This window comes from Hippocampus zosterae, chromosome 13, assembly GCF_025434085.1.
Source record: "Hippocampus zosterae strain Florida chromosome 13, ASM2543408v3, whole genome shotgun sequence".
NCBI classification, from domain to species: Eukaryota; Metazoa; Chordata; class Actinopteri; order Syngnathiformes; family Syngnathidae; genus Hippocampus; species Hippocampus zosterae.
In genome coordinates, this window is record NC_067463.1 from 13,921,508 (window position 1) to 13,948,231 (window position 26,724).

A 26,724-nucleotide genomic window follows, 5' to 3' on the forward strand; every position below is an offset into this window, starting at 1 on the left:
ACGTTTTGCATCATTTGTGACATAAAATGTATTTTTCCCCTTTAGTGTAACTGAATACAGTAACTATGTGCATTTAACTCATTCACTCCCAAAGACGTTTTTAAACGTCTTTTCAGACTTGGTCCAGAATTGGCTGGTACTGAATGAGTTAAGTACATACATGTGCAGTGTGCACAAATTCTATTCAACGTAAAAATGGATGTTGATAGTTGCTATTGCGTTTCCACGTTTGTTTTGCGGACTCACTGAAATGGCCCTGGCCACCCCAAGTATAAAAGTCTCGGTCTGCCACTGACTCGACAACTGGGATTGAACGAATGATACAGAATAGTTAATTTGTAATACATTAATCCCTCATTTATCGAGTTTAATGGGGACCATAACCACCAGTGATAAACGAAAATCCGCGAAGTAGCGACCAATTAATTTTTGTTGTTTTTGTGTTTGATTTGTCACTTTGTGTTTGTTGTTACGTCGTGTGGACCTGATGTGGACTTTTTTCAGCATTTTTTGGCCATGATATTCATCAATGAGGAGACTGTGCTCTGCGGTTGCGCCTTCTCGGCAGCATGGGGATACCAGTACTGTTTTTAACTGGGAGGAATGTCGGCGCCATTTGACGGTCGTTGCTGGACAGTCCCGGGGCGCTTGTGTCTTGCGCCTGTAATGGACAGCATTTTTCACAGCCCCGCTTCTTTCAGCGGAGAGATCGGTGCTGTTGAACGGTCTGCGACTGGATGGATGCGAGTCTTGAGGAGCCGACGAGAAGAAAGGAGCGTTAGCGCGGAGCGCCGATGCGGATTTGGAACTGGGAGTCGCGGCTTGGAGTTTGAAGCGGATTACTTGGGACAGGAGAAGTGAACTAATCTCATTTCATCAATGGACGCTACAGCTTCATGTTTGCTTTCAAAACATAGCTTGTAGCTGATGTGTGCACATTTTCAGCATGACGTCTCTGATCCACTGGTGAAAGGACACTTTGATCCTCTCCTCTTTCATCTAGAACTGCTTCGGACAACAAAGTGTATGCAGTAAATTGGTGAAGATTGCACGACTGTCTGTGTCCTATGTTTTGTGGTGTGTTATTTTGACTTCAAAATGGCACCGCGAGAGTGGCTGCCTTTCCAGCAGCTCCTATATTTTGTTGTTCTTCTTTCTTTCATAACTTTGCCACTGTGAATTGGGAATGTCTCCATTGTGAGACTAATAAAGGTTTTCTTATCTTAACAAGCTGGTAAAAAAACAAACTCATTTTGCATTTTTTTTAAAGTCCGCAAACGGTCCGCGACAAGCTGCAAAACAACAGCGAGTCACATTGAGCAACATGTACAATACTGTACTCCATGTATTAAAAAAACTTTAAAAAATGTTTGAAAAAATCCGCGATGCACTGAACCAGCGATAAACGAACCGCGAAGTAGCGAGGGATCTCTGTACATCAAGTGCATTTTTGTCATTCAAATCACTATATGTAGTAGCCGAAATGTAGCAAGTCAAAGCTCCTTTATTAAAGAAACAAAGCCAGCAGTCAACAATTCCCTACAGGAAAACATCAAGACAATGTTCCTTTTGAAAATATTTATAGTGATCCAATGCTTGCTGATATTTCCATCTGGCATTACAGTTGAAGAATGGACATCAATGTGAGGAAACAACGGAAAGCTAACAAAATATATAAAAAACAAAATCAAAATGCTAAATAGTCAACAATTTTAAGATACGATGATACGGAAAGGTCTAAAACTATATTGTATGCGGTCATCTTCGGACACGTTGGTTAATGTTTAGTACTGGGAATACTCTTTGCTCTCTAGTTTGGCAACGATTCGCTCCAGTTGTCGTTTAGCTTCACATTGTGGGAAGTTACTCATTTCATAGTACTGCGGGGCGATCTTAACCAGCCTGCAACACGAGAGAGAGACAATAAGAAACTTCATTTGTACTGACAGACCATCTTCCGAGTTACCGTTACTCACCACTCTGGTTTAATGTCTGTGCAAGTGCGGATGTAGTTTTTGGTGGTGAGGACAAATTCGTTGTAGAGCACCCATTCAGGCTTGTGGTCCAAGACTGTGGATGGGTGAAGCTGGACCACTTGGTTGTCTTTGACTGTGAGGTAATGACCGGTACGCTCCAGATGAGCTACCTGCAGGAGAGATAAAGAAAATTGTACTGTAAAATGTGATTTGAGGTACATAAGCCGCATCCACTACATTTAGGAAAATAAAACGAAACTTTCCCTGTGCTTATGCAAGTCACTTGTTTGTTTATAAACAGCATATATTATACACACGTTAGTCTGACAGTGTGATTTACAGTCCAAAATTTAGTGTACATCGATCACAAACCGTGTTTTTTTTTTAATGTGATGTACGCCAGCAGTACTAACCTGCATGAAGAAGCCGGTGCAGAGCGCCCTGCGGATGTTAATGTAGTAGTCTCGACTGGTGAACTCTGTGCTCCGGCGGGGCAGGTTGAAGCGGTCCATGATCCTGGACAGCTGCTGCCGCACGTTATCAGCAGACATCAGCGAGCGGTAGTTGACAAAGTTGTCATAGCACCACTGGTTTGCCTCGTGGTCTGGAGAGGACCAAAAAGAGGAGGTGTTCGCTGATTTGAAAGCTAAGGAAGCAAATACCCCCTCGATTGACCAATCGTTTGCAAATTCACCTGAGGACGAAATTTTCTGTCCAACCAAAAGAACTATTTGCTGAAAATCTCACACTTGGGCTTGTAAAGGAGTTTAAAATGTCCAGTGGACTTCTACAATGTTTCAGTGAAACACTTTCCAAGTTCATTTGGGGAAGTTTGGAAATACGGTATTTGTGGCAAGCAACAGGCATGCCTAAAGCCTTATGTTCCAAGACCGGCGCTTATTTCCCTTGCCCAAAAACTAGGCAACCTTGTGAATTGTCACGAGGGTTCACGGAACTATATACATGTGTGTGTGAGTGTGTCACTCACTTTGCTTGAAAGCGTGGTAGACGTTGAGGAGAGTCAAGTGGTCGCCGTCGATGTGGGCGAACCTCATCTTGGACTCGTCGGCGGCCTTCTTAGCCTCCGTGGGACGAACAAAACACTGTGGGACTAAACAAGGTTGGTATGGGCCCCAACAAAGCCGCCCACAGGGATGAGTCAAAAATTCACAAAACAATCGAGAAAAGCCTAAGACGTGACAGCCGGAAGTGGCACGACCACAAGCCCTATCAAAGGGGTAGGGGGGTCTGCAGCCTTAGCTCGGAGAGAGTTGGGGGAAGCTCATTAAAGCGCATCTGGAAAACAAAGGTTTTTACACAACTACAGTACAAAGTACAGTATTAGGAAAGTCGATCCTACTTAACCGATACATTCATATACTTGTGAGAAACAGAACTCTACTAATTCTAGTCCCGGCCAATTAGGTTACATATTATTAGTCCCCCCCCGCCCCCCGTTTTTATACAAAATAAAAAGACGTGTTTTGGTTGTTTTGTGGCAAATATAAATTGACATTTGGGAGATGTGATAATTTGCAAATTAGAGACACCGGAGGGTTTTCGCGGCTCATACATAACAGGATGTGCAGGCATATGCTACACATACCAAATGTATTTGATTGATAGTTGAAACTGACGGCCACAGCATCTGAGAGCTGAGTGAACGTCTCAGTTTGCCACCATATTACACTTGGATTTAATATATGGGTACTTTACTTATAAATTTCGCAACTTTATTAACAATTCTCTGCAGTGTGTAAAATTCATTAGACACTTTGATTTAGTCTTCAGAGCGACCTAAAATAGTTACGTTGGTATTAAAATGTATGAACCGTCATATCCCTGGCTTTTGACGCTCAGCAAAGACATTTAGCCTGTTTTGGGGTTGAATAGTTTTAAACGTGAAAGGATCCACAGTCTGACAACACAGCGTGTCGTAGTACACAAAAGTGATAAGGCGGAACCGCGGATCTTACAATCCGCAAGTCGCTGGCCTGCGAAGTCTGAATATTCAACATGCAATAGTTAATGTGTTTCACTCTTCTGAGATTCATTTATCCAGAGTTGGCCTTGGAAAATCAAATATAATCAAACTAAAAACCGCACAATCCAACTTTGTTTTTTTGTTTGTTTGTTTTTTTTGCATGAATGGTGTTCCACGGCTCAAGTTTTGGGGCCCTTTGGTCTCCTTGTGAATTGATGTGGATTCACAACAGACTTGGAGCTGGCCCAGTCGTGGGCATTACCTGACAGCATAGCAGTGATGGAAAGGATCTCATTGGAACAGTTGAACTCGCAGCTCGCGATGACCATCTTGGCCAGTTGGGGGTCGAGGGGAAACTCTGCCATCATGGAGCCCAATTCGGTCAGGTCGCCATCGTCGTTGAGGGCGGCCAAGTAGTTGAGCAGCTCTAGGGCTCTCATCAGAGTCTCGGGAGCTGCAAGGAGGTTGAGGAAGAGAAATATGTAGGACAACATTCAATTAGGGATCGAAAACTTTCGAACCTCACTTACAAACCGTGATCACATAAGCAATTTTTTTGAAATTGTACTTATTGGGTATATACATATGTATTAGCATAATGAGGTTTCCTTCATCTGCTGGCCCTTTAACGGCAAGAGAGACTAGGTGAGTGAATGACTGGTGCCACACTTTGACGCAAAGTGGATTAAAGGAGAAAAACACTTTCAGTGTGTGTCCACTCATTCCTGTACCTCAAGGAAAACAGGGACTCATCACTAAAGTATAGGTAGCCCCTTGACTTCACCATAAGAGAGAGCTTGGCTTGGAGGCACTTCTGAGTAAATCATGTCAATCGGATCATGACAACAATACTTATGTCTCTTCATTGGACCAAATTCGAATAGCATTGTAAAACTGTCAAATATTTTTATTTGATTAAAATAAAAACAGCAAAGTCTTCATATTTAAGACAGTTCGACAACAGTAAATATCATCTTCGTTCTAATCATGTTAATGAAATTTTGTGGCTTCTTGCATGTGTGAAACTTAAATTTGAATAATTGTTCATCATTTTGAATGTCAACTACAAAGGGTTGCTGATTTTATATTTTTTGTAGTGAAAATTAAATTGCAATGTTCTGCATATTTCAACAATGCTGAAACCAATTATGAACATGAAGTGGAATTTCCATCCAATCTTGTCCCTGCTCTCAATAAAGATGTATGCTCTTTGTAAAGTGGACGACGGGCACACCTGGTGGATCCATGAAATCGAAGTGCACGAGGTCGTCGATACCCAACTTTTTCAGCTGCAGCACCACAGAGCCCAAATTAGAACGCAAGATTTCTGGATATGTGTTATCCTGAAAAGGAGAGCGTGATTAGTATAATACTAAAACAATTTCACAAAGACGAAGAACACTTTATTTTAGCCTGTCACCTGCATCTCTGTTTTGTAGGCTTTTTCTGTATAAAGGCGGAAACATTTCCCTGGACGAGTTCTGCCAGCTCGTCCTGCCCTCTGCTGGGCAGAAGCTTTACTGATGGCGGTGACCAGCAGCGACTCCACTCTAATACGAGGGTTGTACACCTGCACACAAATTTGTAATCACCACATTATAGACGATATTGACTGGTATGTGATTCAAGTGAGGTTTCCCCATGACAAACAATGTTGGGCTGTTCGACAGTAAGTGCGATGGCATCGCCCACCTTCTGTTTGGCGAAGCCTGGATCGATGACAAAGACCACACCATCAATTGTTAGAGAGGTCTCAGCAATATTTGTCGACACCACAACCTAAAAAAACAAAAACAGTTCAACCCATAATGAAGGGTATGATTAGGTCTGGGCGATATGGCATTAATATAAAATCCCCCACCCCACAAAAAAATAAATCTCACTGCATTTTGGTGTACTTATTTAAAGTGGACAGGCATATATTCTCAGCTGGCGCAGTTGATAGTGAGTTGCTTTTTCAGTTACAATGTCACAGGCTCAATCCCTTAAGAGATTGTGACCGTTCTACACTCAATTGGTTAACCTCTTTTCACAGCCCACAACACAATATCAATGAGAGAAACATTTCAGAAATTCTAAATATATTTGTTCAACAATATGGTGAGCTTGCTAACCGAATCATGTTGCTAAGAGACAGTCCAACACATGTTCCAAAGATCCACCCTCCCGGTCAGCAAGCATAGATATTTTGCTGTTTGCATCTACACTGTGTGCTTGCAGTTCATTTTTACAGATGCAAAAGTGTGGCACCTTGACTATTGTGCATTTCGAACAACATCACATCTACACAATACAATCATTGGTGGACTGGGAGGACTCAAAGACATCTTATAATGATGATTCAAATTATTCTGTGAATAACAAACGGAGAACAGGTTCCACAAAGAAATCCGGGAATATAGTCATGAATATGTGGCGGCAACACTACATGGTACCAAATTGCTGTTGCCAACAACTGATTTACTTTGCAAAACGAAGTTATCTTTTTTCATAGCCATGTTGTTTGTGTTGGCAATGCACCTCAGTGAGGATATACTTTGAACTAATAGCCCGGCCCTCTGTAAAGTTTTACACAGCTCAAAATAAAGATACCTTTCTTCCTATAGCACCATTGGCTTTCCGTGGGGGTGGCGGCTCAAAGATCCTCTGCTGCTGCTGTGGTGGCAACGTGGAATACAGTGGAATGATTTTGATATCTCCAACTTCAGGCCCAAGGTCATCGACCTCACGCTTGATCCGTTTGCACGCTTCATCAATTTCCTGCAGAGGAAAACATTTATTCTTAAGGCAAATGAAACAAATTCTCTCATGCGACTTTGATGATACTTTCTGACGACTGCAAACAAAGTCAGGAGATGTCTGATTATCGGATGTTTTGTACCTTTGATCATGTGTGAGGTCTTGTGGTTTCAAACATCAAAAATCAGATTGCGTTTATGCACCACGTCAAATTATCATTCCCAAAACGGGTCTGCTTAGTCTGTGAGCTCAATACTAACTGATGGAAATTTGATAATTATAGAAGCAAATAAATAAAAAAAAGGAAGTTAATTGCAACACAGGAAAAAGGTGACATAAGAACTTTCTTGTTCCTTCTTCTTAGGTCTCATCTTCAACAACTTACTCATTTTAATTGCACTGAATTTCTCTCTGTGCTTAGAATGTTTTAACATTCCCTAAGACATTGACTGTACGGTTGGAAAAAGCTTCTTTTTTTTTTAAACAATATTTCTGATGAGAAATGCTGGCAGTCAACTTCCAGCATCCAGGTTCCACTGATTCCATGAATTAAATGTCAAGAATGCTCTCACCTCCTGTCCGGTGAGGAAGAGAAGACAATCCCCTTCGTCTTCCTCACACATGTGAATCTGGATGACTGTGCGAATGGCGGCTTCGAGGTAGTCTCGCTCCGGCTCAGGCGTGTAGAAGATCTCTACAGGGTGCGTGCGGCCGGGAATCGTCAGCAAGGGGCAACTGTCAAAGTACACTTGGAACTTCCCTGCATCCAATGTGGCACTCATAACTATCACCTGAGCAAAAAGAGAACCTTGTTCTGTGTTTGTTTTTACAAAATGTCTCCCTTAAAATTTCTTGAATGTGAGGCAGAAGGGGGGGTGAACCCCTCCTTCCAAAAAAAAAAAAAAAAAAACAAACAGGGCAACACAGAAACCACTTATCAATAACCAGTTATAAATGCGTGCCAATCTGGATACTGGTGGTAATCCTGATGCGTCATGTTTTTAATGTTTGTTAGAACGAAAGAAAACCTTAAAGATAAAATTCAGGCATGTGCAAAAGGACAAGAAAAATGAGTTGGGATATTTGGAATTTATTTGAATCTCTTCAATCGGCTTATAATACCGGACGATTTTGACGAGACCCGCTTTTGCACCCGTCTAAACAAGCCTGGTACAGCACTAGTATTGTAGTAGTACTTGCTGCAGCCGTTTATGCAGAAGGGAAAGGTTTGGTTTCCTGACCAGAATCCTAAAACACAGCCACTGCTGGCCCTAAGCCCGGATAGCGAAGAATAAAAAAACGGAAGTGTATCCAATAATCATGCAAGTGAATCACTGTGGCCACCTGATGGGACAATCTGCAAGTTACATCACCAACAATCCTTGCATCTCTCAGCAAAATCTAGAGCAGCGGAAGTTATCTAAATATAAATGTGACAGCGCGGCTTTCTCTCATGTTCTTGTGTCTAACTTTTGGTATTTCACAGGTGAAATGCCTGTTGTGTACATGGGAACTTGTATACAACAATAACACCTCATTTATGCTGAGGCATTACAGAGTTCTGTATGAGAGAAAAAAAGACTGCAAAAAATGCATTGCGTCACTGTTTTTTTTTTAAAACTTAAAATGAAAATTTGTGCCAATGCTTTTTGTGCCCGTCTTATTTGTTGTTTAGTTGACTTTTAGCCAATGTTCGTTCAATGTTGTCAACTAATATCCAGATTAATTTTAGGCAATTTTTCCTCAATTTTCTAGAGCAACTTTCATGAAAATCCGGAGGACTTTCATCACTGAAAATGTGAGGACATACAAACCTTGAGATCTGCTCGCTGACGCACCACCTCCTTCAGCACTCCCATCAGAATATCGGTAGCTAATGTTCGTTCGTGGGCCTCATCCAGTATAATCACCCCATATCGCTCCAGAAGAGGGTCATTCATTGCCTCCCTTAGCAACATACCATCTGTCATGTACCTAAAGGAAGAGGAGTAGGAAACAAACTGGTGAAAATGCCGGTTGTCTATAATGAAAGAGTAGAACCAGATCCTTACTTCAGTATTGTTTTGGCAGAACTACAGTCTTCAAATCGGATGGAGTAGCCAACTTCCTGTCCAAGCATCACATCCATTTCATCTGCCACTCTTTGGGCCACGCTCATGGCTGCCACTCTCCTTGGCTGAGTACAGGCAACTGCCCTCTTTGGACCAGGAATGCTCCTTACCATGTCCACACACCACTGAGGGATCTACAGGTAAAAGCAAAAACCTCATGAGTTTAAAAAAAAATATTTAAATCCCGGTTGAATTGCATTTTTGTGTACGAGTTTTCTCACTTGTGTCGTCTTGCCAGAGCCAGTCTCTCCTACAAGGACAAAGCTCTGATGGCGTGTGATGATATCAATGAAGTTTTCTTTATATTCCCACACTGGAAGCTGTAACCTTTTCTTCAGGATCTCATAATAGCGAGGCGTGTGCGGCAGGTTGGTGAAGGGATTGATCTGCTGCTGCATGGCCATCTGCTTCAGCTGAGGCATGGCGATGATGGCTGGTGTGCTTTTTGGTGGCGCGCTTGAAGACTTCATGTCTCTCTCGCGGTCTCGGTCTCTGTCACGGTCCCGATCCCGGTCTCTGTCCCTGTCCCTGGAATGATCCCCCCGGTCTCGATCCAAGTCTCTGTCACGCCTGTCAGTGTCAATAAAAATGTTGAAGAATTAATATTCTCTGCTGAAGTTCCAATATACTGAGCCATTCATCTATTTGATCTATTACAGTCTGTCAAGCTCTAGTTCAATGCACGTCCCAGTAACATGCACTGCTTGAAATAAAAACCAAAATCATATTAAATTTTGAGCCCTATATTGAAGCATCATTCAAAACATCCCTGCGTTCATCATCTGCTTTTAAAAAGAATTTAACAGGCAAGCTGGCCTCTTTCCAATGGCAGTTGATTTAACATTAATTGGGATTATGTTTTGAATACAATGCCGGACAAAATACAATATTCAATGCATGTTAGAGAGCGCGATTGATACAATTTAAACATAGGTAAACCGTGCGATTGACTAATTAGAAAATGAAAGACAATATTTAAAAAGATGCCCTCGTTTGTCGCTTGGGCTAGCGTGCTAGCTTGTTAGCTTAGCTAGCAGGTATGGCTGCTAGCATCCCGCTAAATTCATACACGTGCCGCAAACTAATAATGACGCTAGCGAATGCAGAATGCCTCAAAGACGTTCATTAAATTGCATCGGGAGAATTCAATATCACCTCATCGGCACGTGGCCGTGGCCCCAACAAGAACAAAAACTGCTACGGTTAGCTATATTGTCTCCATTCCCATTAAACCACAACGTAGGCTTTTATACAACTAGCAACAGTCCACCAGCGCCTCAAATGTTTCACCGGACACATTCAGCTGGCGCCACACCTACCCATCAGACCTCTTCTTACTAGAGTAGTCATCACCCAAATCCAAGCGATGTCTTTTGGACATATTTAGTAGATAACCGAACGTATCTTTGAATAATCAATAACGGCAGCCACTACTTAACCCGGTTTAATGCAACGGCGTTTCCTGATTAGGTTCTTCCTCGTTGGTGTCCTGTTCTCAAACGTCGGAGTCTCTAAACGCATTACCGACATCTGCTCTCCGGGAGGAATAATGTCTCTATTTCGCCACATCACACACCCCAAATGCAAAATTCCCTGACATAATACGAACATTAAATTTCCCCTGTTTGATAAAAGCCTAGAGAACTCTCGTTCTGTAATGATTTGTTAGTTCTGAGCTGCTCTTAGTGCCTTTTTTAAACCAAAAGAACGTACTTACCAAAACATTTCGTCTCCTCCATTTTGTACGTATGAGAATTACTTTCAATGCATACATTTACATATGGGTAAAATCAACATTAACATCCTTTCCCAGAAGCACAGAGGCTCAAAACCCATACGACATTATAAAATTAACCAGTTAAATAGAAAGAATCCAATGCGTACTTATTTGCGCTCCACCCTCACCAAAGAGACGCCCACTGACTCGGTTATTATACAACTTAGACAAATAAATGAAAATCATATTTTTCTTCATCACACGGTCTCTGCAGCAAAAACTCCCGAGTGAAAGTGCATAATTTGGATCAGATCGATGTTAGTAACAATGCATCAGTACTGGTGAGTGTATCCCGTTATCATAACAGGCGAACTCAAACAATTGAGCGACTTAAAGGTTTTGTGTATGATGCCGAGACGCTGCACTATCCAACTTCGTTAGTACTGTATGATATATTGTATTTTGTCGTGTTGATTTGTGTAATTTATTTAGTTTGTTGGCTCACTGAACTCTCCATAGCACACATTCCTGTTTTCAGATCATCCGATTATCCAGCTGGTACGTGAGTTCCAGCACAATTTTAGCAAATCAACGAAAACATCACTTGGTAACAGTATATCTCTGTAAACACTACATATCTGTTACACTGAGTGTAGGTTAACTTTATTTTACGCTTTTTACCAGTCGGTAGCATATTCTCGTTTATAACAATACAATACATGCTGATTTATATAGCGCTTTCACAACAGCGGCATAAGTTATTATTGTAAAAAAATGACAAACATTGCCCAAAACAGTTTTATGATAACTATCATTTACATTTTACAGGTCAAGTGGTCAAGAAAATGGACAGAAAGGACTTGGAATTAAACCAGCACAACAGAACAGATTATGTTCAGCTGTGCAATAGTTCAACTTCAACAATTTTAGTCCTCGGTTCCCTAACAGTTACTGAGTCGTTCAAAGGAAATGTGATGCAAGACATTAGTCAACATGCCTCCATCCCAGTTTTTTTGGGAAAGGGTGAAAGCACCAAATGTGAAATTAGTGAATATTTGGGGTGGGGATTTTTTTTATTTTTGCAACATGAATACATTGTATTCGATTGAATACACGTTAAAAATTATTTTCCAATCGGTTTCTTTTTTCATTCACGCTGTATATGATGTACTAATTAAAGTGATATTTGTGTTTGTACTGTCATGCATGTTTTCATATCTTCCAGGCCAAAGTGTGTAGTGGGGGCATCGCTTCTGTTTTTGCTGTCCATCTGTCAGTGCGCCTCAGCCAACACCGACACCTTGGCTCCAGCAGAGGTCTGGCAAAACAATGGCACTCTGTATGCAGCCTGTAAAGTGAGACCGAGTTCCTCGCTTCTTGACGGTTTGCCCAAAGTCTACGGCCAAGTGCTCTTTAAACAGGATTATCCTCATGGAAAGCTCAAAATTCTTCTCCGGTTCCATGGATTGCCCGTGGGGAGTGAGCCAGAGCCAAGAGCGGTGCACATTCATCAGTATGGAGATCTGCAACAGGGATGCGATTCCACCGGAGGTCACTATAACCCTCAAGGTGTCAATCACCCCAACCACCCCGGAGATTTGGGACACTTTGTGCCCCAACAAGGCAAAATCAATGCCGCATTAGAGTCTGAGGCCACATTATTTGGCAGTCTGTCTGTGCTTGGAAGAGCAGTGGTGATTCATGAGCGGCGGGATGACTTTGGCCTTGGGGGAGACGCTGGCAGTCTGCTCCATGGAAATGCAGGACGCAGGCTCGCCTGCTGCATTGTTGGGATTACCTCTGCCAATCTCTGGAATACATACTCCAGGTCAATCAATAGGCGCCTGCGTAGAATTTAACTGCACTTTTTGCCCTTCATGTATTATATTTTCAGCTATGTGTGCTTAATCTGATAAATGAAGAAGTAGCTGGCCATGTAAAGCATACATTGTTGAATAGGTCAACATGCCCGTTAGACACAAATCTAATTTTCTTGCCGCTGTGCTGAGAAAACGTGAAAAGTGGTTTATTTTGAAGAAACACAAGCACAAATTACAATATATTTTACATTTCAGTTCTTTCACCACAAACGAGGACCAGTGCTTGAAATTGAAATAGAGTAGTGGCCTCTCCATCCAAAAAGATTTGGACCCCCTGTCTCAGAACGCTGAGGCAAATGTGCTAATCACTCATCCACCATGCTAGCCGGGTCGACCTAACACAGACATATTCTTTAAAAGTGTATTCACATTTTGTCCAGTGTTCACCAATGAATGCTTGTAACTGACAAAATCTACAATACAAAGTGCAGACATACCCTCCAAGTGGCGTCAAATGACAATATTGTGAATAAAATACACAGCTGCTGCAACTATTCTGGTCCTTTTAATCGTGATTTGTGTCCGTCAAGGATACTTTTCCAATTATTACTGATTAATTTGTTAAATTCATCGAGAATAAATTTCCTCATATCCATCTTTCATAATGACGAAAAAAAATCTGATTTTCATTTCATGTGATCCAGATTGATTTTATGGCAAACTAAGTTGCGATCTTATTTGCCTTGTTCAGATGTTATCTAATTGTTCACTTGGCGGAGCGTTTTCTGAGTACGGCACTAATGTTTTCTTTTTGTTTTTTTAATTAACTTTTACAAGGAGTTCATGTATTCAAAATGTTTCTTCATATGTCTATTGTTATTTGCCACATTTTGGTACTGAATCCCACAGATACATTCAAAACAATTCACTTCAACGATTAAATTGGGTGTTTTTATGAAAATCCTCTATTAGCTTGCTTTGTCGTGTGTTGCTTTCAGTATTCATGGAGAAATAACTTTGTCTGACTCAAACGATCAAAGACGAGAGCAACAATCTATGTGACTCTTTGCTTTTTAAGCACAATCATTGGATAGCATTATGTGCTTCCTAAAACAAAATATAGGTTCACTAAATAGCAGCCTTTGGAAAGTATTCTGGAATGTACAGTGCGAGTGTGGAAGCACAACTGTCTTGTTTGGCTGTCACCATCCGCTTTGCAACTTGAGAGTATCAAACAGAACATGCCATATCATCCGTCCCGATGAAAAAATCCTGATCTTGCCGAATTTCCTGCTCCTTTTCGAAGGGAACCGTTGCGACGGCATGGGATGGAATATGAACATGTTCCTCGATTACGATACATTCCGTTTCGACGTTCTCCACTCCCTCTTCATCTTTAGTTTCTATTGTTGTGTGGCCGGATGTCACAGATGGTCGCTCGGAGGTGTTTGACAGAAGGGGTGTGTTCACATCTATCGAGGAGGGAAAGACATCACCTGCACTCTCGACATCCTTAGATTGGTCACCTTCACAGAGATCATCACTCTTTGGCAAGGCTCCGGACCGAGGACTAGATGGATCCTCCTCGAGTGAAGGGAAAGACGACTGGGACGATTTGGAAAGTTCTGCTGGGCTTTCAGAACTCTCTTGTACTGGATGTCTTGACGAACACTGTTGCGACTCTCCTGTGAGAACATAGATACACACAATGGATCATAGAGTAACACATGAACGGGAATAGACATCTTTATGCTTACAACTGCTAACCTGGGATGGCTGGTGGAGGAGAGTGGCAGTCATCTTTTCCCTCTGTTGTGAGGAAAGAAACCACCCACAAAAAAAACTGTTATTTCACCTTTTATAATTGCCCCATGGGGATAAATAACGTTTTCTGAATCTGAATAGTCTCACAGTAAAAAAACAACAACAAAAAAACATACTTGCACACATTCCCAAAGAGATATGGTAAGTGAGACCTGTGGGAACAAAATGCAAAGGAACAAATTAGTAGCATGTTGATTCAAGTTGAGTTGCACCCATTATTATTTTTCAACCACATTAAGTGTGAGGAAAAGACCGCTTTCGACTTTGCAATCAAGACTTACATAGAGATAAAAGGGCCTTAAAAATCAATGCTCTTATGATGCAATGGAGAAAATTTTCCTCAGTGATAAACACTGATTTTGCATCGACTGTACCTGGCAGGCTCCACAATCCAGACGTCTCCAATGTTTTGAGCTTCTTCTCCAGTTCTGCAACTCGAGTTCCAAGAACCCTGGCGACAAGGGGTCCATTAATAGAAATGTTCCTGAAGCTGAGAAACACTGGCACTATAGGCGAGAGAAAGATAACAGTCAGTACTTGTTAATTTGTCGCTGGTGCTGAATCAACATGTTCTTCTCATGGATGGTTTCCAGGAGCGCGGTGGCCAGTGACTTGAGGTCCGAGATCGACTGGGCGGTGACGGGCAGCGTGCACCCGCTCTCGTCAGACAATAGCTCCTTCACTGCATGGATGCATGCATATATACACACGCACACATAAACACAAAACGTTTTACCTCACACGACCACGTTAAAGACAGGTTTCCCCCAGAAAATCCAAGCCATGGTGAATGACATCATACCTTGTTTGGCCGAGAGCACACCAGTGAGTGCCCTGCTGTTTGGCTTCCCGCAAACTCTGGAATTCTTCCTGGATTCCAGTGCACTCTGAAATTATTTTTAATATACTATTAAAAACAGTTTCCATTATTATATTGAACAAGTTTTCTTATATTTAAACTCTTGGTCTCCCCCACAGTCTTGAAGTGTAATTTATATTTTAGTCAGTGAGTTTATTTAAAAAAAAAAAAAAAAAAAAGATCCAGGTATAATGATGAATATTTTGTCGTTAAAGATTTAGCGGCATCAAATTTGTTTTCTATACTATTTGCACCGAATGTGTAATAAGTGCATCTTCAGTTTTTTTTAATCATTATTTTATTATTATTACTGCTAACAGCATGAAAATAAATACATGTACCTTGTACTTGCCCAGATTTGTCTTAAGCAAGGTGACCTCTCCCTGAAGTTGACACAGCCGATCATGCAAATACCTGAAATAATCTAAATTGAAGTCATCTATAATGTGAAGAAACTTTCAACATAGACAACTAACATTAACAAACCTGTTCTCCATGCAGAGTGCATCAATATCCAAAATCCGAACGTCATCATTCCCCACGATGTGGTTCATCTCCACGTTGAGGCGATGAGCCTTCTGCTGAAACACGTCGCGCTCCGCTCGTACGTCCTGAAGCTCGTCGGTGAGGGATTTTGTGCTGTGCTCCAATTCTTCATTCTACAGCCACCCCAACACACACACACAAAACTCCATGTAGTCAGAGGTCATCTAGGTTGATAGAATATAAGTGGTCAGTCGTGTTCACCTGCTCTCTGGCTCTTTCCAACTGCTTGACCAGGTCCTCACGCTCATGCGCTGGGAAATGGCGAGCGCCTACCTCGTCATCTCCTAATCTTTGTTTGGTGATAGTCATACGTAGGAGCTGTGAGACAAAGCCATCTGAGTATGATCACTTCTTGGAGACTTCGGAGTTTGGAGAGTCAAACTAAAATCACTCATGGGGCCGAAATGTACAAGTCTAAGTTGTGAATCCAACAGGATTGATATGTAATGAATATAATGGTGCTGTAGTGACAACTGAAAATTTTGAACAAAACGGAACAAGCCTTTCTTCAGTAAACTACAATTCAGTACATCTTTATTTACATAGCGCTTTCACTACAGCTGAAGCTGTAACACAGCACTGTACGGAACAGTTCAAATAACATAAAAGACGGCTTGGATTTTCATTTGTGACCATAACTTAATCCGCTGCAGTTTTACATGGCTATTTTGCAGATTTATTTTTGTTTTGCTGTTTTTCTTCTTTACAATTAGACCAGTCAGGATTTTTTTTTTTTTAAGTAAATTTGATTTGCTCTAAAACCACCTGGAGAGTGTGTGTGTTTTTGGAGAGGCAGAGCACACTCACCCTTTCATTAATTTCCAAACGCAGACTTTGTTTTAAACCAATTAGCAGTTCATTTTTGAACTGTTTCCATCTGAACTGCCTGACACACTGTTGAACCACGTCCCCAGTTGGAGTGCCTAGCGTGCTGGCAATCGGTTTCTGGTGCACTCTGAATAACCCAACGACACATTTCAACAACCCTCTGAGTTTCCAAATGGTTGGAGTGAAGCAGTGCAATCTCTGGGAATATTCACAAATGCACACTAGAGCTCGTCACCCCCAGAAACCGCATTCCCTCATTGTGGGTGGGTTCAGAAATACGCTCCAAGTGCGCTGCTTCCCACAGACCGTTCGAAAACTCCATTCGGTTATCCAGGGTGCCCTAAAAAAGCTGGATAGTAAACTGCTGCGTTATGAAACTGTCGGATGATGACGACGAAATGGTAGCAGATAAAATTAGTTTGTCTTGAAATAGCATACCTTTATGGAAAAATTAATTACCCTCTATCCAAATGTCACACCCATGGAATTTGACCATTGCATTTAACTCTATGCTGTGGAGTCAATATTAATAAAAGTCTGTACTACAGATGTTTATGTTACGACAGAATACAAAAAATGCAAGTTAAGCTCTGCTGGGCCACCTAAAATGACAAGGTGAGACGGATTCACTCGCAGGACTTGACTTTGACATCCACTCCAGTACGTGCATCGAGTGATGTCACACACCTTGTTGTCTCCCTGAGCTTCGGCCAATCGCTGCTTCAGCTCTTTCATCTCCTCAGAGAGACGGTTGCTTTTTTCTCTTGAGTCCCTCAGTAGCTGAGCTAAATTTACCTGTGAAAGATGCCGTTAGGTAAAGTCATGATTGTGACCTTTTGATACAATTAATAACACCGGAGCAGTCAGTTGAGGTCAAGCAAAAGTACCGGTAGGTTTTCTGTCCTCATTTTCTATAGTGCTCATTCGGTTTAGGACTAATACATCATCTATATGACTACTAAGGAATAGGGCAGCCTTTAAATCACAATTTGATTTTGAATGGGGCATAAATGTGATAATGATCCCATGCAAGCTGCCGTTTTGGTAACTGATGACCACAATATTACCTAAACTTAACTACACACAGCAAAATGTTTGTTCCTAACCCCATCTTCCTTTCTTAGCCCATACAAAACCCCTCCACATAGTTTTGTGGTAACGGGACGAGTGAGATCGAGTTACACCAGTTGAAGAAAAAAAAATCTGTTGTTGTGAGGAAAAAAGGAACAGAGATTAGTTTGTCAATTGGTGTTGCTCCAAGTCAAATATGCTGAGAGGAACACTTCTCATGCTACAAAGGGCAAGTGACATTCAAAAATATTTACCAAACATTTTTGCTGCGGTTGAGACAAATACAGTGGTAATATTTATTGGTCAAATCAATTTCAGACGGCACGAGATTTTGTCAAATGTGTAATTGTTTCTCACTGAAATTCAATTCAAACATTTAGCTCAAAAAGTTGACCTTATGGTGGTGCTAGGTGAAATATGCCTGTCAGTCGACCCCATCCACAGGAGAACATAATTATGCTGAAAGTCAGTCCGACTTGATGAGGACCACCTTTTCTTGAAAGGAAAACCAAAACTTGAAATGGACTCGAAGTCATTATTGGAGAGCAAATGAAATCCTAAGCAATCAAACTTAGAGTTGGCTTGTGTAAAGATGTTATAATTGGCTTACTTGGTTCCGTTTTTCGGGAGGCAGAGACGGATCACCATCCTGTTTTTAGGAAATTTAAAAAATGCAAAAGATCAGAGCATACTCAATTTTTTGTGCATGTGTGATGTTGACGATGTTTGCAATCATCTTACAATGAGCTCCCTGTATTTCTTTTTTAGTCCTTGGTGCCGCTCGCGAAGCTGGTTGGCCATCAGCTTGTACTGATCCCTCTCCTGTTGGCATGTATCCAGCTCCTTAGACAGAATAAGCAGAGCCTCCTTCTTGCTCTCCAACTTCCTCTTGCAAATTAGGAACTGTGAACATGTGGATCCTCGTGTCATTACAAAGGATATTTTCAGATGCAAAGAAAATTGTTGTTGACAGAGGAGGAAAATGTACTACATTATAATGATCGGATCACATCTTGAAATTCAAATTCAAGATGTTTCATGCTTGTTTTTAACTTAATCAGTCGTATCCATCCACACGTTTTTGTGTAGTGCTTTTCTTCACTGAGGCTGTTGGTGACCTGGAGCCTCCCAGCTAACTTTGAGCCAGTGGCAGGGTCAAATACTGAATTTGTCGCATTATCTGGTCTCCACATTGTCAGGCGGTACCCAAGACTCGAAACCCAAACCTCCTAACTGTATGGAGAGACATAATAACTACAGGTCCACCACACACTGATGAATGAAATCACTGCAACAAACATTTGTCTGTATTTATGGTTTTGCTGCCTAAAACATAGATCTTGGGTGACCCAGAGCCTTTAGGGGTGGCTATGAATATGAACACGTTTGTTTATATGTGACCAGGTCCAGGGTATATCCCCAAGGTCAGCTGGGATAGGCTCCAGCTCACCAGTGACTCCAGTGTTATTCTTATCAGCTGAAGGAAAAGGATGGATGGCTAATGTTCAAATTAATGTTTTATTGAAAAACAAGCTACTGCCTTTGTTTCAATATGGGAACCATGTGTACGGATTTCTACAGTCTTGAGTTTCCTCCGTGCACCATTTGCTGCAAGATAGAAAAAACATTTCTGTTCCCAAATTTCTTGAAAATCAAGCTCTTAATATAAAAAGAATCACTTTGGAAAACAGAATTATAGTTTTGCGCTGTGCAAGTGAAGTTAAAATCACTTCCTTGAGCGCGTCCCCTGCAGGGCAAACAAGGAGAGCTCTGCTTCCAGCTGAGCTATTCAACCGGCATTCATTGTCAAATAGCACTTTAAACGAGTGTCAGAACGCGTGATTCTAGTTGGTTTCTAGTCAGGTGATTCTAGTCAGGTCAATACTCGGTTTTAATCACACCCACTCCAACGACAGTGGAGTTTTGTCTTTACCTCGTTGACCATTCCCTGCCAGTCGCCGTCGTTCCTCCTGGACGAATCCATCGCGCCGTGACGTGCACGAAAAAACTCACTCATGTAAAATGCGAGTCAAATAAATATGTCCTTTATGTTTAAAATACTTCCAGCTGCGTTTTTATGTCAGCAATGGTCAAGGCAGATGAACTGTATATAACGGGAAGGAGTCATCGTCCAAGACGTTCTGTCGGCAATGGCACTGCATCGCATTTTTGACGCCGTTCCGTATAACCGCAGCTAAACCCTAAACAATTGCCACTTAAAAAGCTTTTTCGCTGGCTAGCACTTGCACATGTCACGTGTGTTACTTTCAGCCAATCGTACGGGTTCTTTAGAATGACGTCCTTTTAACGTCACGTGGTTTCAAAACATGGCCGATGTTGATAATCAATGGTAAACTAATGAATCAAGTACATTTGTTTCGCATGAACTTGTATGTACTTCAAGATGACCACCATTTTAAAAATTACGTACATTTTTTGTATGTCAATCTTGCAACAGAAATGCGTCAAGCAACATTGCAATTACGGTAGTATCGTTGCAATGAAAGTGTGGTAAATGTGAGTTTTTGCCATTGTCGAGTGAAGATAAGCAGTTCAAAAATCGGATGCTGTATAATCCGTGTAAAATGAAAAACGAAAGAACGAATGATACACGGATTCTCTGTTATGTCCGTCCCTAAATACGCCATCTCTGGCGTTCTCGAAGATCTTTGCCCCTCCCAACCATCCGCCTTTCACAAACGTCAGAAGTACGTCATGACTCATTTGCCGTCCCTCGGAAAATCCCCTACCTCTTCAATGCAAGTGAAGTGCACAAAATTGACGAAAACTGATATAACAAGTTATTACTGTTTCATGACTTATACTTTAAACATCTTTAATTACTGGTCAAATTTGTTCTTTTATGCTGGCATAGTGTGCCAATTTGAAATGCAATTTGAAATGTATGGACAAAAAATAGTTTTCAGTTTGCAATATATATATAATGGCGGCCCGGTAGCCAAGTGGTTGGCACTTCGATTTAAGAGTGCAGAGGTACCAGGTTCGATTCCAGCTCCGGCCTTCCTGTGTGAAGTTTGCATGTTCTCCATGTGCTTGCGTGGGTTTTCTCCAGGTCCTCTGGTTTCCTCCCACACTCCCAAAACATGCATGGCAGGCTGATTGAACACTCCGAATTGTCCCGAGGTGTGAGTGTGAGCGCAAATGGTTGTTCGTCGACATGTGCCCTGCGATTGGCTGGCAACCGGTTCAGGGTGTCCCCCACCTATTCCCCGAAGACAGCTGGTATAGGCTCCAGCACCCCCTGCGACCCTAGTGAGGATAACGTGGTTCGGAAAATGAATGAATGGTCATAGGTTCTTTAATACACAACAAAAGTATTTAATTTTCATGAAATAAATGTACACGATTAGCATTGCTAGTACGTTCATTAGATACAGGTAATCATTTAGGATACACACCTTTATTAGTGAAGTGAAGAGGTTATGTATATTAAACCAAATAAAATACTGTACTGCAGTCTGTAATAAAAGGGAAAAAAAATGAAAAAGGGACCACGAGAAGCATTTCAATAGCAGCATAGTGTTTTGCATAGGTCAATAATACTGTGCATTGAACTTTCCATTGTTAATATGAAACTCATACATTCAGTTTTTCCAAGGAAGAGTAAGAAAACTTGCATCAAGTAACCAGAGTTACCGGACGAGTACATACCAGTAAAGTACACAGATGCAATATAGCTGAATAATCTGTCAAAGTGCAAATATGTTTTGTTTTTGTTTTTTTCGGTTTCTTCATTCTTGGCTAAGTTTTGCATCATAGAATTACAATAAAAGCTGACATCTATAGATATTACTGTACAATGAGCATAGTCATACAAGGCATGTATCCAAAGCATTTTATTGTTATTGCATTGACATTCGTATACTGATGCAAGGTGCCAACAAGCTCATCAGAAGCAATTAGGGTTAACATTTTGTTGCTTTGGAATTCCTCTGGAAATCTGCCATAGCCCAGGAATTCTTTCATATGATAGAAGAGTATTCTCACATACTATTGTATTTTGCCTCATAAACTTAAATCTACCACAATATGCTCAAAGACCACCGATTTGCCCTTAAAGCTGGAAGAGAAGATGAAATTCCTGCGGTCAGCGGTGACTGCAGTGAAGCATCGTGGTGACTGCATGTAGATGTCCTTGAACTTCTGGAAGGTTTTGGTCTTTGCATCCCACAGGTAGATTTGAGTGAAGGAGTAATCACTGCCTAGAGCAAGGTAATGTCTGTCCGTGAAGGAGAAAGGCTGAAGGACCATCGCCCCTCGAGACGGAAGAGCCTGCATCTCTGTGAACTGCTTACTGGTCCACTTGAGAATTTTGGAGTCACCAATGTAGCAAGTCATAGCCAGATACAAGTCATTTTCCACTCGGAAAGCTTTGACTGCCACCACGTCCTCCGCATTTGGGAAATCACTGTGAAGCATGAACTTTGAGGTGCTCTTGTTCCACAAGTAGATGACGGTCGGTTGAGAGCGGCTGGCTAAAATGAGGTAGGACTTCCCGTCCATTTCAACATACTCAGCGTCTGTATCGCGGAACCATTCATGTAGGGATTGATAGGTATAGAACCCAGTTTGGTTCCGGTCTGGTTGGTCGGTCCACTTGTAAAGAGTTGACAGACCTGCTTTGGAGCTATCGACTATGACCAAGTACCACTCGCCATCCATGCGGAAGACTTCAATGTCATTCGGTTTGGAGATGTTGAGGACCTCGATGGATTGAAATTTGGTGAACTTGTTCTGCTCAGCATCAAACTTGTAAACATGGGAGCCCCCAAAGAGCTGCGTGACAATGATCAAGACATGCTCGTCGACCAGAACTGACTTGCACCCAACGACAGACTTCCCTGTGGAGAGAAATGGTCTGTCAGGAGCAGTACAACTTAATGTACTGATTTCTGCCATGAGAGATCACGAGGTGAACCACGATAAATTATTCCATTTTACGTAATTATTCTGAAAATGTAGTTTTACATAAAAAATTATTAGAGCTCAGACTTGCACAGAAAAGCTGCTTCGACGATTCATTTGCTGTTTAACTACCAAACCCTAAATCAACTTGAAAGGGTTAATAATTGTGTTTGCCGAAAAAAAACGTCATAGTCCAATGAATGGAAACTCAAATTTATCATAAGGGTAAAAGGCAAATGGTGTACCTTTGGCGTTGTCCAGTGCAGCTGCGTCAACCTACGGAAAGGTTCTTTTTTTTTTGTTTAAAATACTCTAACTTAATCTCCAGGATCTCTCATCATAGACTGGCCAAGGCTTAATTGAACCCAGGATGTTTTTTTTGTACCAACTTTAAATTCATCAGCTTGCGTCTTACCAGCTGCCAGCTAGCACTAAGCTAACCTGGGTATTTTGGGATTTCATATCCATTGCTAGGACACCGTGAGAGGCCAAGAGCGAGTAAAAAAAGATACACTGCCTTGCTGGGGTTTATGCACTGACTGCTTAACAGATGGATTCAATACAGTACTCATTTGAATGTAGCAAAGTTTCACACTTGAAGTGCACCCCCTTCATAAATACTGTAGCGACCTTTAAATGTAGTTCCTAAGTTCTATGGTTTCCTGTAGTCTGGGGCGGCCATGAATGTAACAAGAGAGGTCGATGAAGGGCAGGGGGAGAGGGAATGGAGAAATGACACTGGAAGCGACATACCGGTTAGCATTACATCACAAAGGTTTTGTATTAGATTATTGCTCGAAATGGATGCGGTCCAACCTGTTATGTTGTCAAATTTTCTGAAATTCATTTCGATGTGATCCCACTCCATGACCACACAGCTGTTGGAGTTGGGTGCAGCCATGGCAACATAGATGTCCTCCTTAAATGAGAAGATGTCCGCGGACATGGACTGAATCGGGATTGACTGGTGACGCGCAAAGTCTGGAGAGGGATGGACACACAAAAAAGTGCAGAGAATTGTTCATTTGCTTGTAACATGAAAGTGTATCAATCAATCGAGCGATCATTCCTTCATGAATTTTTATACTGCAAAACGCAACGGTGTTTGAGAAAACAGGTCATAAAACATAAAAAGATAACAAAAATCAAAGTAAGACTGAAGATATACAAGAAGGATTATATACATACCAGTACAGTATATACATATAAATACTCTACTGCAATGAATAATCATCTCAGCCGTGGTGTACACGGGATCGAATGATTAAATCCATCACTCTCAACAATCTGTAAGCCGACACAGCTCAATGACGCGATCGATTCGCGGGCAATACTCCAAATACTTTTTGTTCTTCTACTTTCGTCCTATCATAACTTTGCTGCTGTAAATTGGGCTTTTCTCCATTGGGAGACGAATAAAGGTTTTCTTATTCTCTTTGTCCCAATACCTAACATGGTGTCCGCCCTACCTTACATTGGTTAATTATTTTGTTTGACTCTTATTCCACAAACGTAATATAAGTTATTATTGTCTATTATAGTGTTGTTATTGTCTAGTGCTACTGTTTTCTTGCTTTGAATTTGGGGGGGGATTTGGTTTCCCTTGAAAGTGTTATGGGATCATAATTTGTAGAATATATATAGTTAAACTATGTCTAGAGGTAGTTGGAAACATTTTTAAGAGTGACATCACTGACTTAGTGTTTTTCACAATTTGCGGCAAGGCTCATTCCCTATTCCCCACAAATAGCCGGGGTTAAATGAACAAAGATACTAGTATTGCGAGCATGGACTCTTTGAGGTAGTGAACTGCGCAGGGTAAGGTCATCCCGAATTATTAATTAGTTTTATTGATTTTTTAAAAATTATTATACACAAGCCGTTATTCACGCAGTTAGACACTCCAATGATTACTTTGACTTCATTTTAGCTTACCTGTAGACATGCACTGGCCTGGTGGAATGGGAATGTCATTGAGACGCTTGCCCTTCATGTCACCGGGGCCAGCACAGAAGACGTCTGACACTGTGGCGTTTGTGTTTTTCAGCCATGTCATCAGCCACTTGTTCTCACAGCCGCACTGGAAATCGTTACCTCGTAGATCCCTGACGTAGGACATAGGGAACAAACAAACAAATGCTGCAACACAACCGGGTTTTGATGTTTGTTTAACATTCATTGTGGATTCTGTAAGGCTGTCGAAAACAGAGCGCAGACTGACTCAGCTGAAGTTGAAGTGCAGTAAGACACACACACACACACACACACCCACTGAATATACAAAATGCTTACTCACAGTTCCAGCAGTGAATCCAAATCAAAAAACAGCTCTCTTGGCAGGAACCTCATCTTGTTATTGGCAAGGGATCTAAACATGAGCCCCAAAGACAGAATAATATCAGCAAAAACTGTTGTGCAACTCATAGTTGGTTGTGATTTAGACGGTTGGGGTGGTTTGTGATTTAGAAGTGTCTATCCGCAAATGTGGAGTAAATTGTCTTACAGATGAGTTAGATCTCGCAGACCCCGAAATGCCTTTTTACTGATGGTTTCAATCTTATTCCCTTCGATGAACCTGTTAAGCAAACAGCACAGTAGGGATGCATAAATGGGTGGACTATATACAAAACAGACTTTTTCTGAACAATTATACTTGTGCTCCTTTACATTACAGTACTTACAAATATTCCAAATGTGGAAGGCCAGAGAAAGCATCATCTTTAATTGTGGTCAAAGAATTTGCATTTAGAAGCCTGCAAAATAGGAAAGTAAGCGTTTTACATTGTGTACCGACTAGAAACAAAATTTGGGACACTTGCACGAATGACTAAAACTCCAATCTTCATAATTGATTTGTATTTTGTCAGAGAGTTAGAGAAAACAATTCTCAGGAGTGTATTTGTAGTTTTTAGTATCGTGAAACTAAAATTCATTTCAGAGACCTCAAATTGTAATATTTTGGTTTCTTTTTTTTTTAGCTCTAAGTATACTGCATGCTATACAACTACAATGGCAACCTCAAAACAGAACATTTATTACCTTGAAAAGAGCACATCTCTCGTATAGGCTCATTAGATTGCACAGGTAGAATCAGAAATTTGTAGTGAATGTGCTTATGTAACTTAATAATAATTTGTAATTAGTGTCGGTTAACAAATACACTTACAGTAGCCGCAGAGAAGGCACGAATGAAAACATCCCCTCTGGGATTTCCACAATGGAGCCGTTTACGATGCTCCTGGTGGGAAATAAAAACAAAACTCATATTGGGACATTTAGTGCTCCAGGTGCCAAAGCCATGAGACTAGAACTCTTGAGGAATGAAGGTTACGTACTTTATGTGTCACTTGTATTCATTCTTATTTGTATGTGTGTCGAACCATGACATTCCGTTTTTATATGTATCGTATATGTATTCACATAACACAGTATAATGTTTGTGAGAGCGATGTTACTTACAGCGAGGTGATGTCACTCGGCACCGTGCGGGGGACGTGCGCAGGACCAACACACATGATGGTTTCCTTCGTGCACGAACATCCTGAAGGACATTTAAAATTCTTTTTCCATTTATTAGCGCTGCAAATACACAGCAGCGCAAACGAGAAGACCAGGAGCCAGTGCATGGTGGGCTTCACTTCGTCTCCCCTGTCGGTTTGTTTTTGTTGTAATATAAAGGGACAAAACGAGCGCGATTCGATCTACCAGCCGTAGTTTATCTGTCGGGGCGACATCGAGAATGCAGCCGTCTCGGACACTCCTGTCCTGACACCGACTGGCACGCGCCTGCGCCCTCCCAAGATCAACGTGGTGGATGCACCCAGCATCTCACGGATCGTTCAAAAAATGGAAATTGGCTTCAACAGAACAACTTGGTATCCTTTTCTTTTCTTTTTAAAATACAATTCATGCTACCATTGTATACTAAATAAAGGTTACTGTGAAAACATATTTTGAGCACGCACAGATAGCGGTGGGCCAACGTTTCGTACCTGAAGATGTTAAAAACAAGAAAAAAAGTAAAAAGTAATATGCAATTCATGCGCATCCTAAATCGTATTTTTCTTTATTACAATTAACCAAACAAATCTATCTACAAATGAAGAAATACAATATTAACCCCTATGTAAAACAACTCCTTCCAACATTCATTCATTCATTCATTCATTCATCTTCCTAACCACTTGATCCTCACTAGGGTCGCGGGGGGTGCTGGAGCCTATCCCAGCTGTCTTCGGGCAGTAGGCGGGGGACACCCTGAATCGGTTGCCAGACAATCGCAGGGCACACACATAGACGAACAACCATTCGCACTCACACCTG

At 41.4% G+C, this 26,724-nt stretch overlaps 4 protein-coding genes across 6 annotated transcripts; 1 reads left to right on the plus strand and 3 right to left on the minus strand.

Annotated features, from left to right (window-relative positions):
• Positions 1-1,486: 1,486 nt before the first annotated feature.
• Positions 1,487-10,682, minus strand: LOC127613914 (ATP-dependent RNA helicase DHX15). Of its 2 annotated transcripts, none has more exons than XM_052085204.1 (14): positions 10,528-10,682; positions 9,032-9,380; positions 8,751-8,944; positions 8,514-8,673; positions 7,272-7,490; positions 6,553-6,720; positions 5,653-5,739; positions 5,381-5,530; positions 5,195-5,303; positions 4,223-4,414; positions 2,965-3,087; positions 2,390-2,580; positions 1,977-2,146; positions 1,487-1,902 (listed from the first exon to the last, which is right to left on the minus strand). In XM_052085204.1, the coding sequence occupies exons 1-14, from the start codon at positions 10,533-10,535 to the stop codon at positions 1,785-1,787; spliced, it is 2,238 nt and encodes a 745-aa protein (XP_051941164.1). In that variant the 5' UTR covers positions 10,536-10,682; the 3' UTR covers positions 1,487-1,784. The 2 variants fall into 2 exon arrangements, with proteins under 2 accessions (XP_051941164.1, XP_051941163.1); XM_052085203.1 differs by lacking the exon at positions 10,528-10,682 and adding an exon at positions 10,130-10,303.
• Positions 10,683-10,701: 19 nt separating this feature from the next.
• Positions 10,702-13,308, plus strand: LOC127613918 (extracellular superoxide dismutase [Cu-Zn]-like). Its single transcript, XM_052085208.1, has 2 exons — positions 10,702-10,868; positions 11,753-13,308. Exons 1-2 carry the CDS (start codon positions 10,843-10,845, stop codon positions 12,384-12,386), a joined length of 660 nt encoding a protein of 219 aa, XP_051941168.1. The 5' UTR covers positions 10,702-10,842; the 3' UTR covers positions 12,387-13,308.
• Positions 12,534-19,761, minus strand: LOC127613917 (coiled-coil domain-containing protein 149-like). 2 transcript variants are annotated; one of them, XM_052085206.1, is made up of 13 exons: positions 19,409-19,759; positions 18,217-18,378; positions 18,086-18,124; positions 17,092-17,199; positions 15,778-15,894; positions 15,517-15,689; positions 15,372-15,444; positions 14,974-15,058; positions 14,709-14,853; positions 14,546-14,622; positions 14,288-14,323; positions 14,115-14,156; positions 12,534-14,032 (listed from the first exon to the last, which is right to left on the minus strand). In XM_052085206.1, exons 1-13 carry the CDS (start codon positions 19,490-19,492, stop codon positions 13,578-13,580), a joined length of 1,596 nt encoding a protein of 531 aa, XP_051941166.1. In that variant the 5' UTR covers positions 19,493-19,759; the 3' UTR covers positions 12,534-13,577. The 2 variants fall into 2 exon arrangements, with proteins under 2 accessions (XP_051941166.1, XP_051941167.1); XM_052085207.1 differs by lacking the exon at positions 14,709-14,853 and having other exon boundaries at positions 14,546-14,677; positions 19,409-19,761.
• Positions 19,762-20,779: 1,018 nt separating this feature from the next.
• LOC127613916 (leucine-rich repeat LGI family member 2-like) lies at positions 20,780-26,475 on the minus strand. The gene is made up of 8 exons (XM_052085205.1): positions 25,861-26,475; positions 25,568-25,639; positions 25,083-25,154; positions 24,905-24,976; positions 24,698-24,769; positions 24,337-24,506; positions 23,218-23,382; positions 20,780-22,337 (listed from the first exon to the last, which is right to left on the minus strand). The coding sequence occupies exons 1-8, from the start codon at positions 26,025-26,027 to the stop codon at positions 21,502-21,504; spliced, it is 1,626 nt and encodes a 541-aa protein (XP_051941165.1). The 5' UTR covers positions 26,028-26,475; the 3' UTR covers positions 20,780-21,501.
• Between the last annotated feature and the right edge of the window lie 249 nt (positions 26,476-26,724).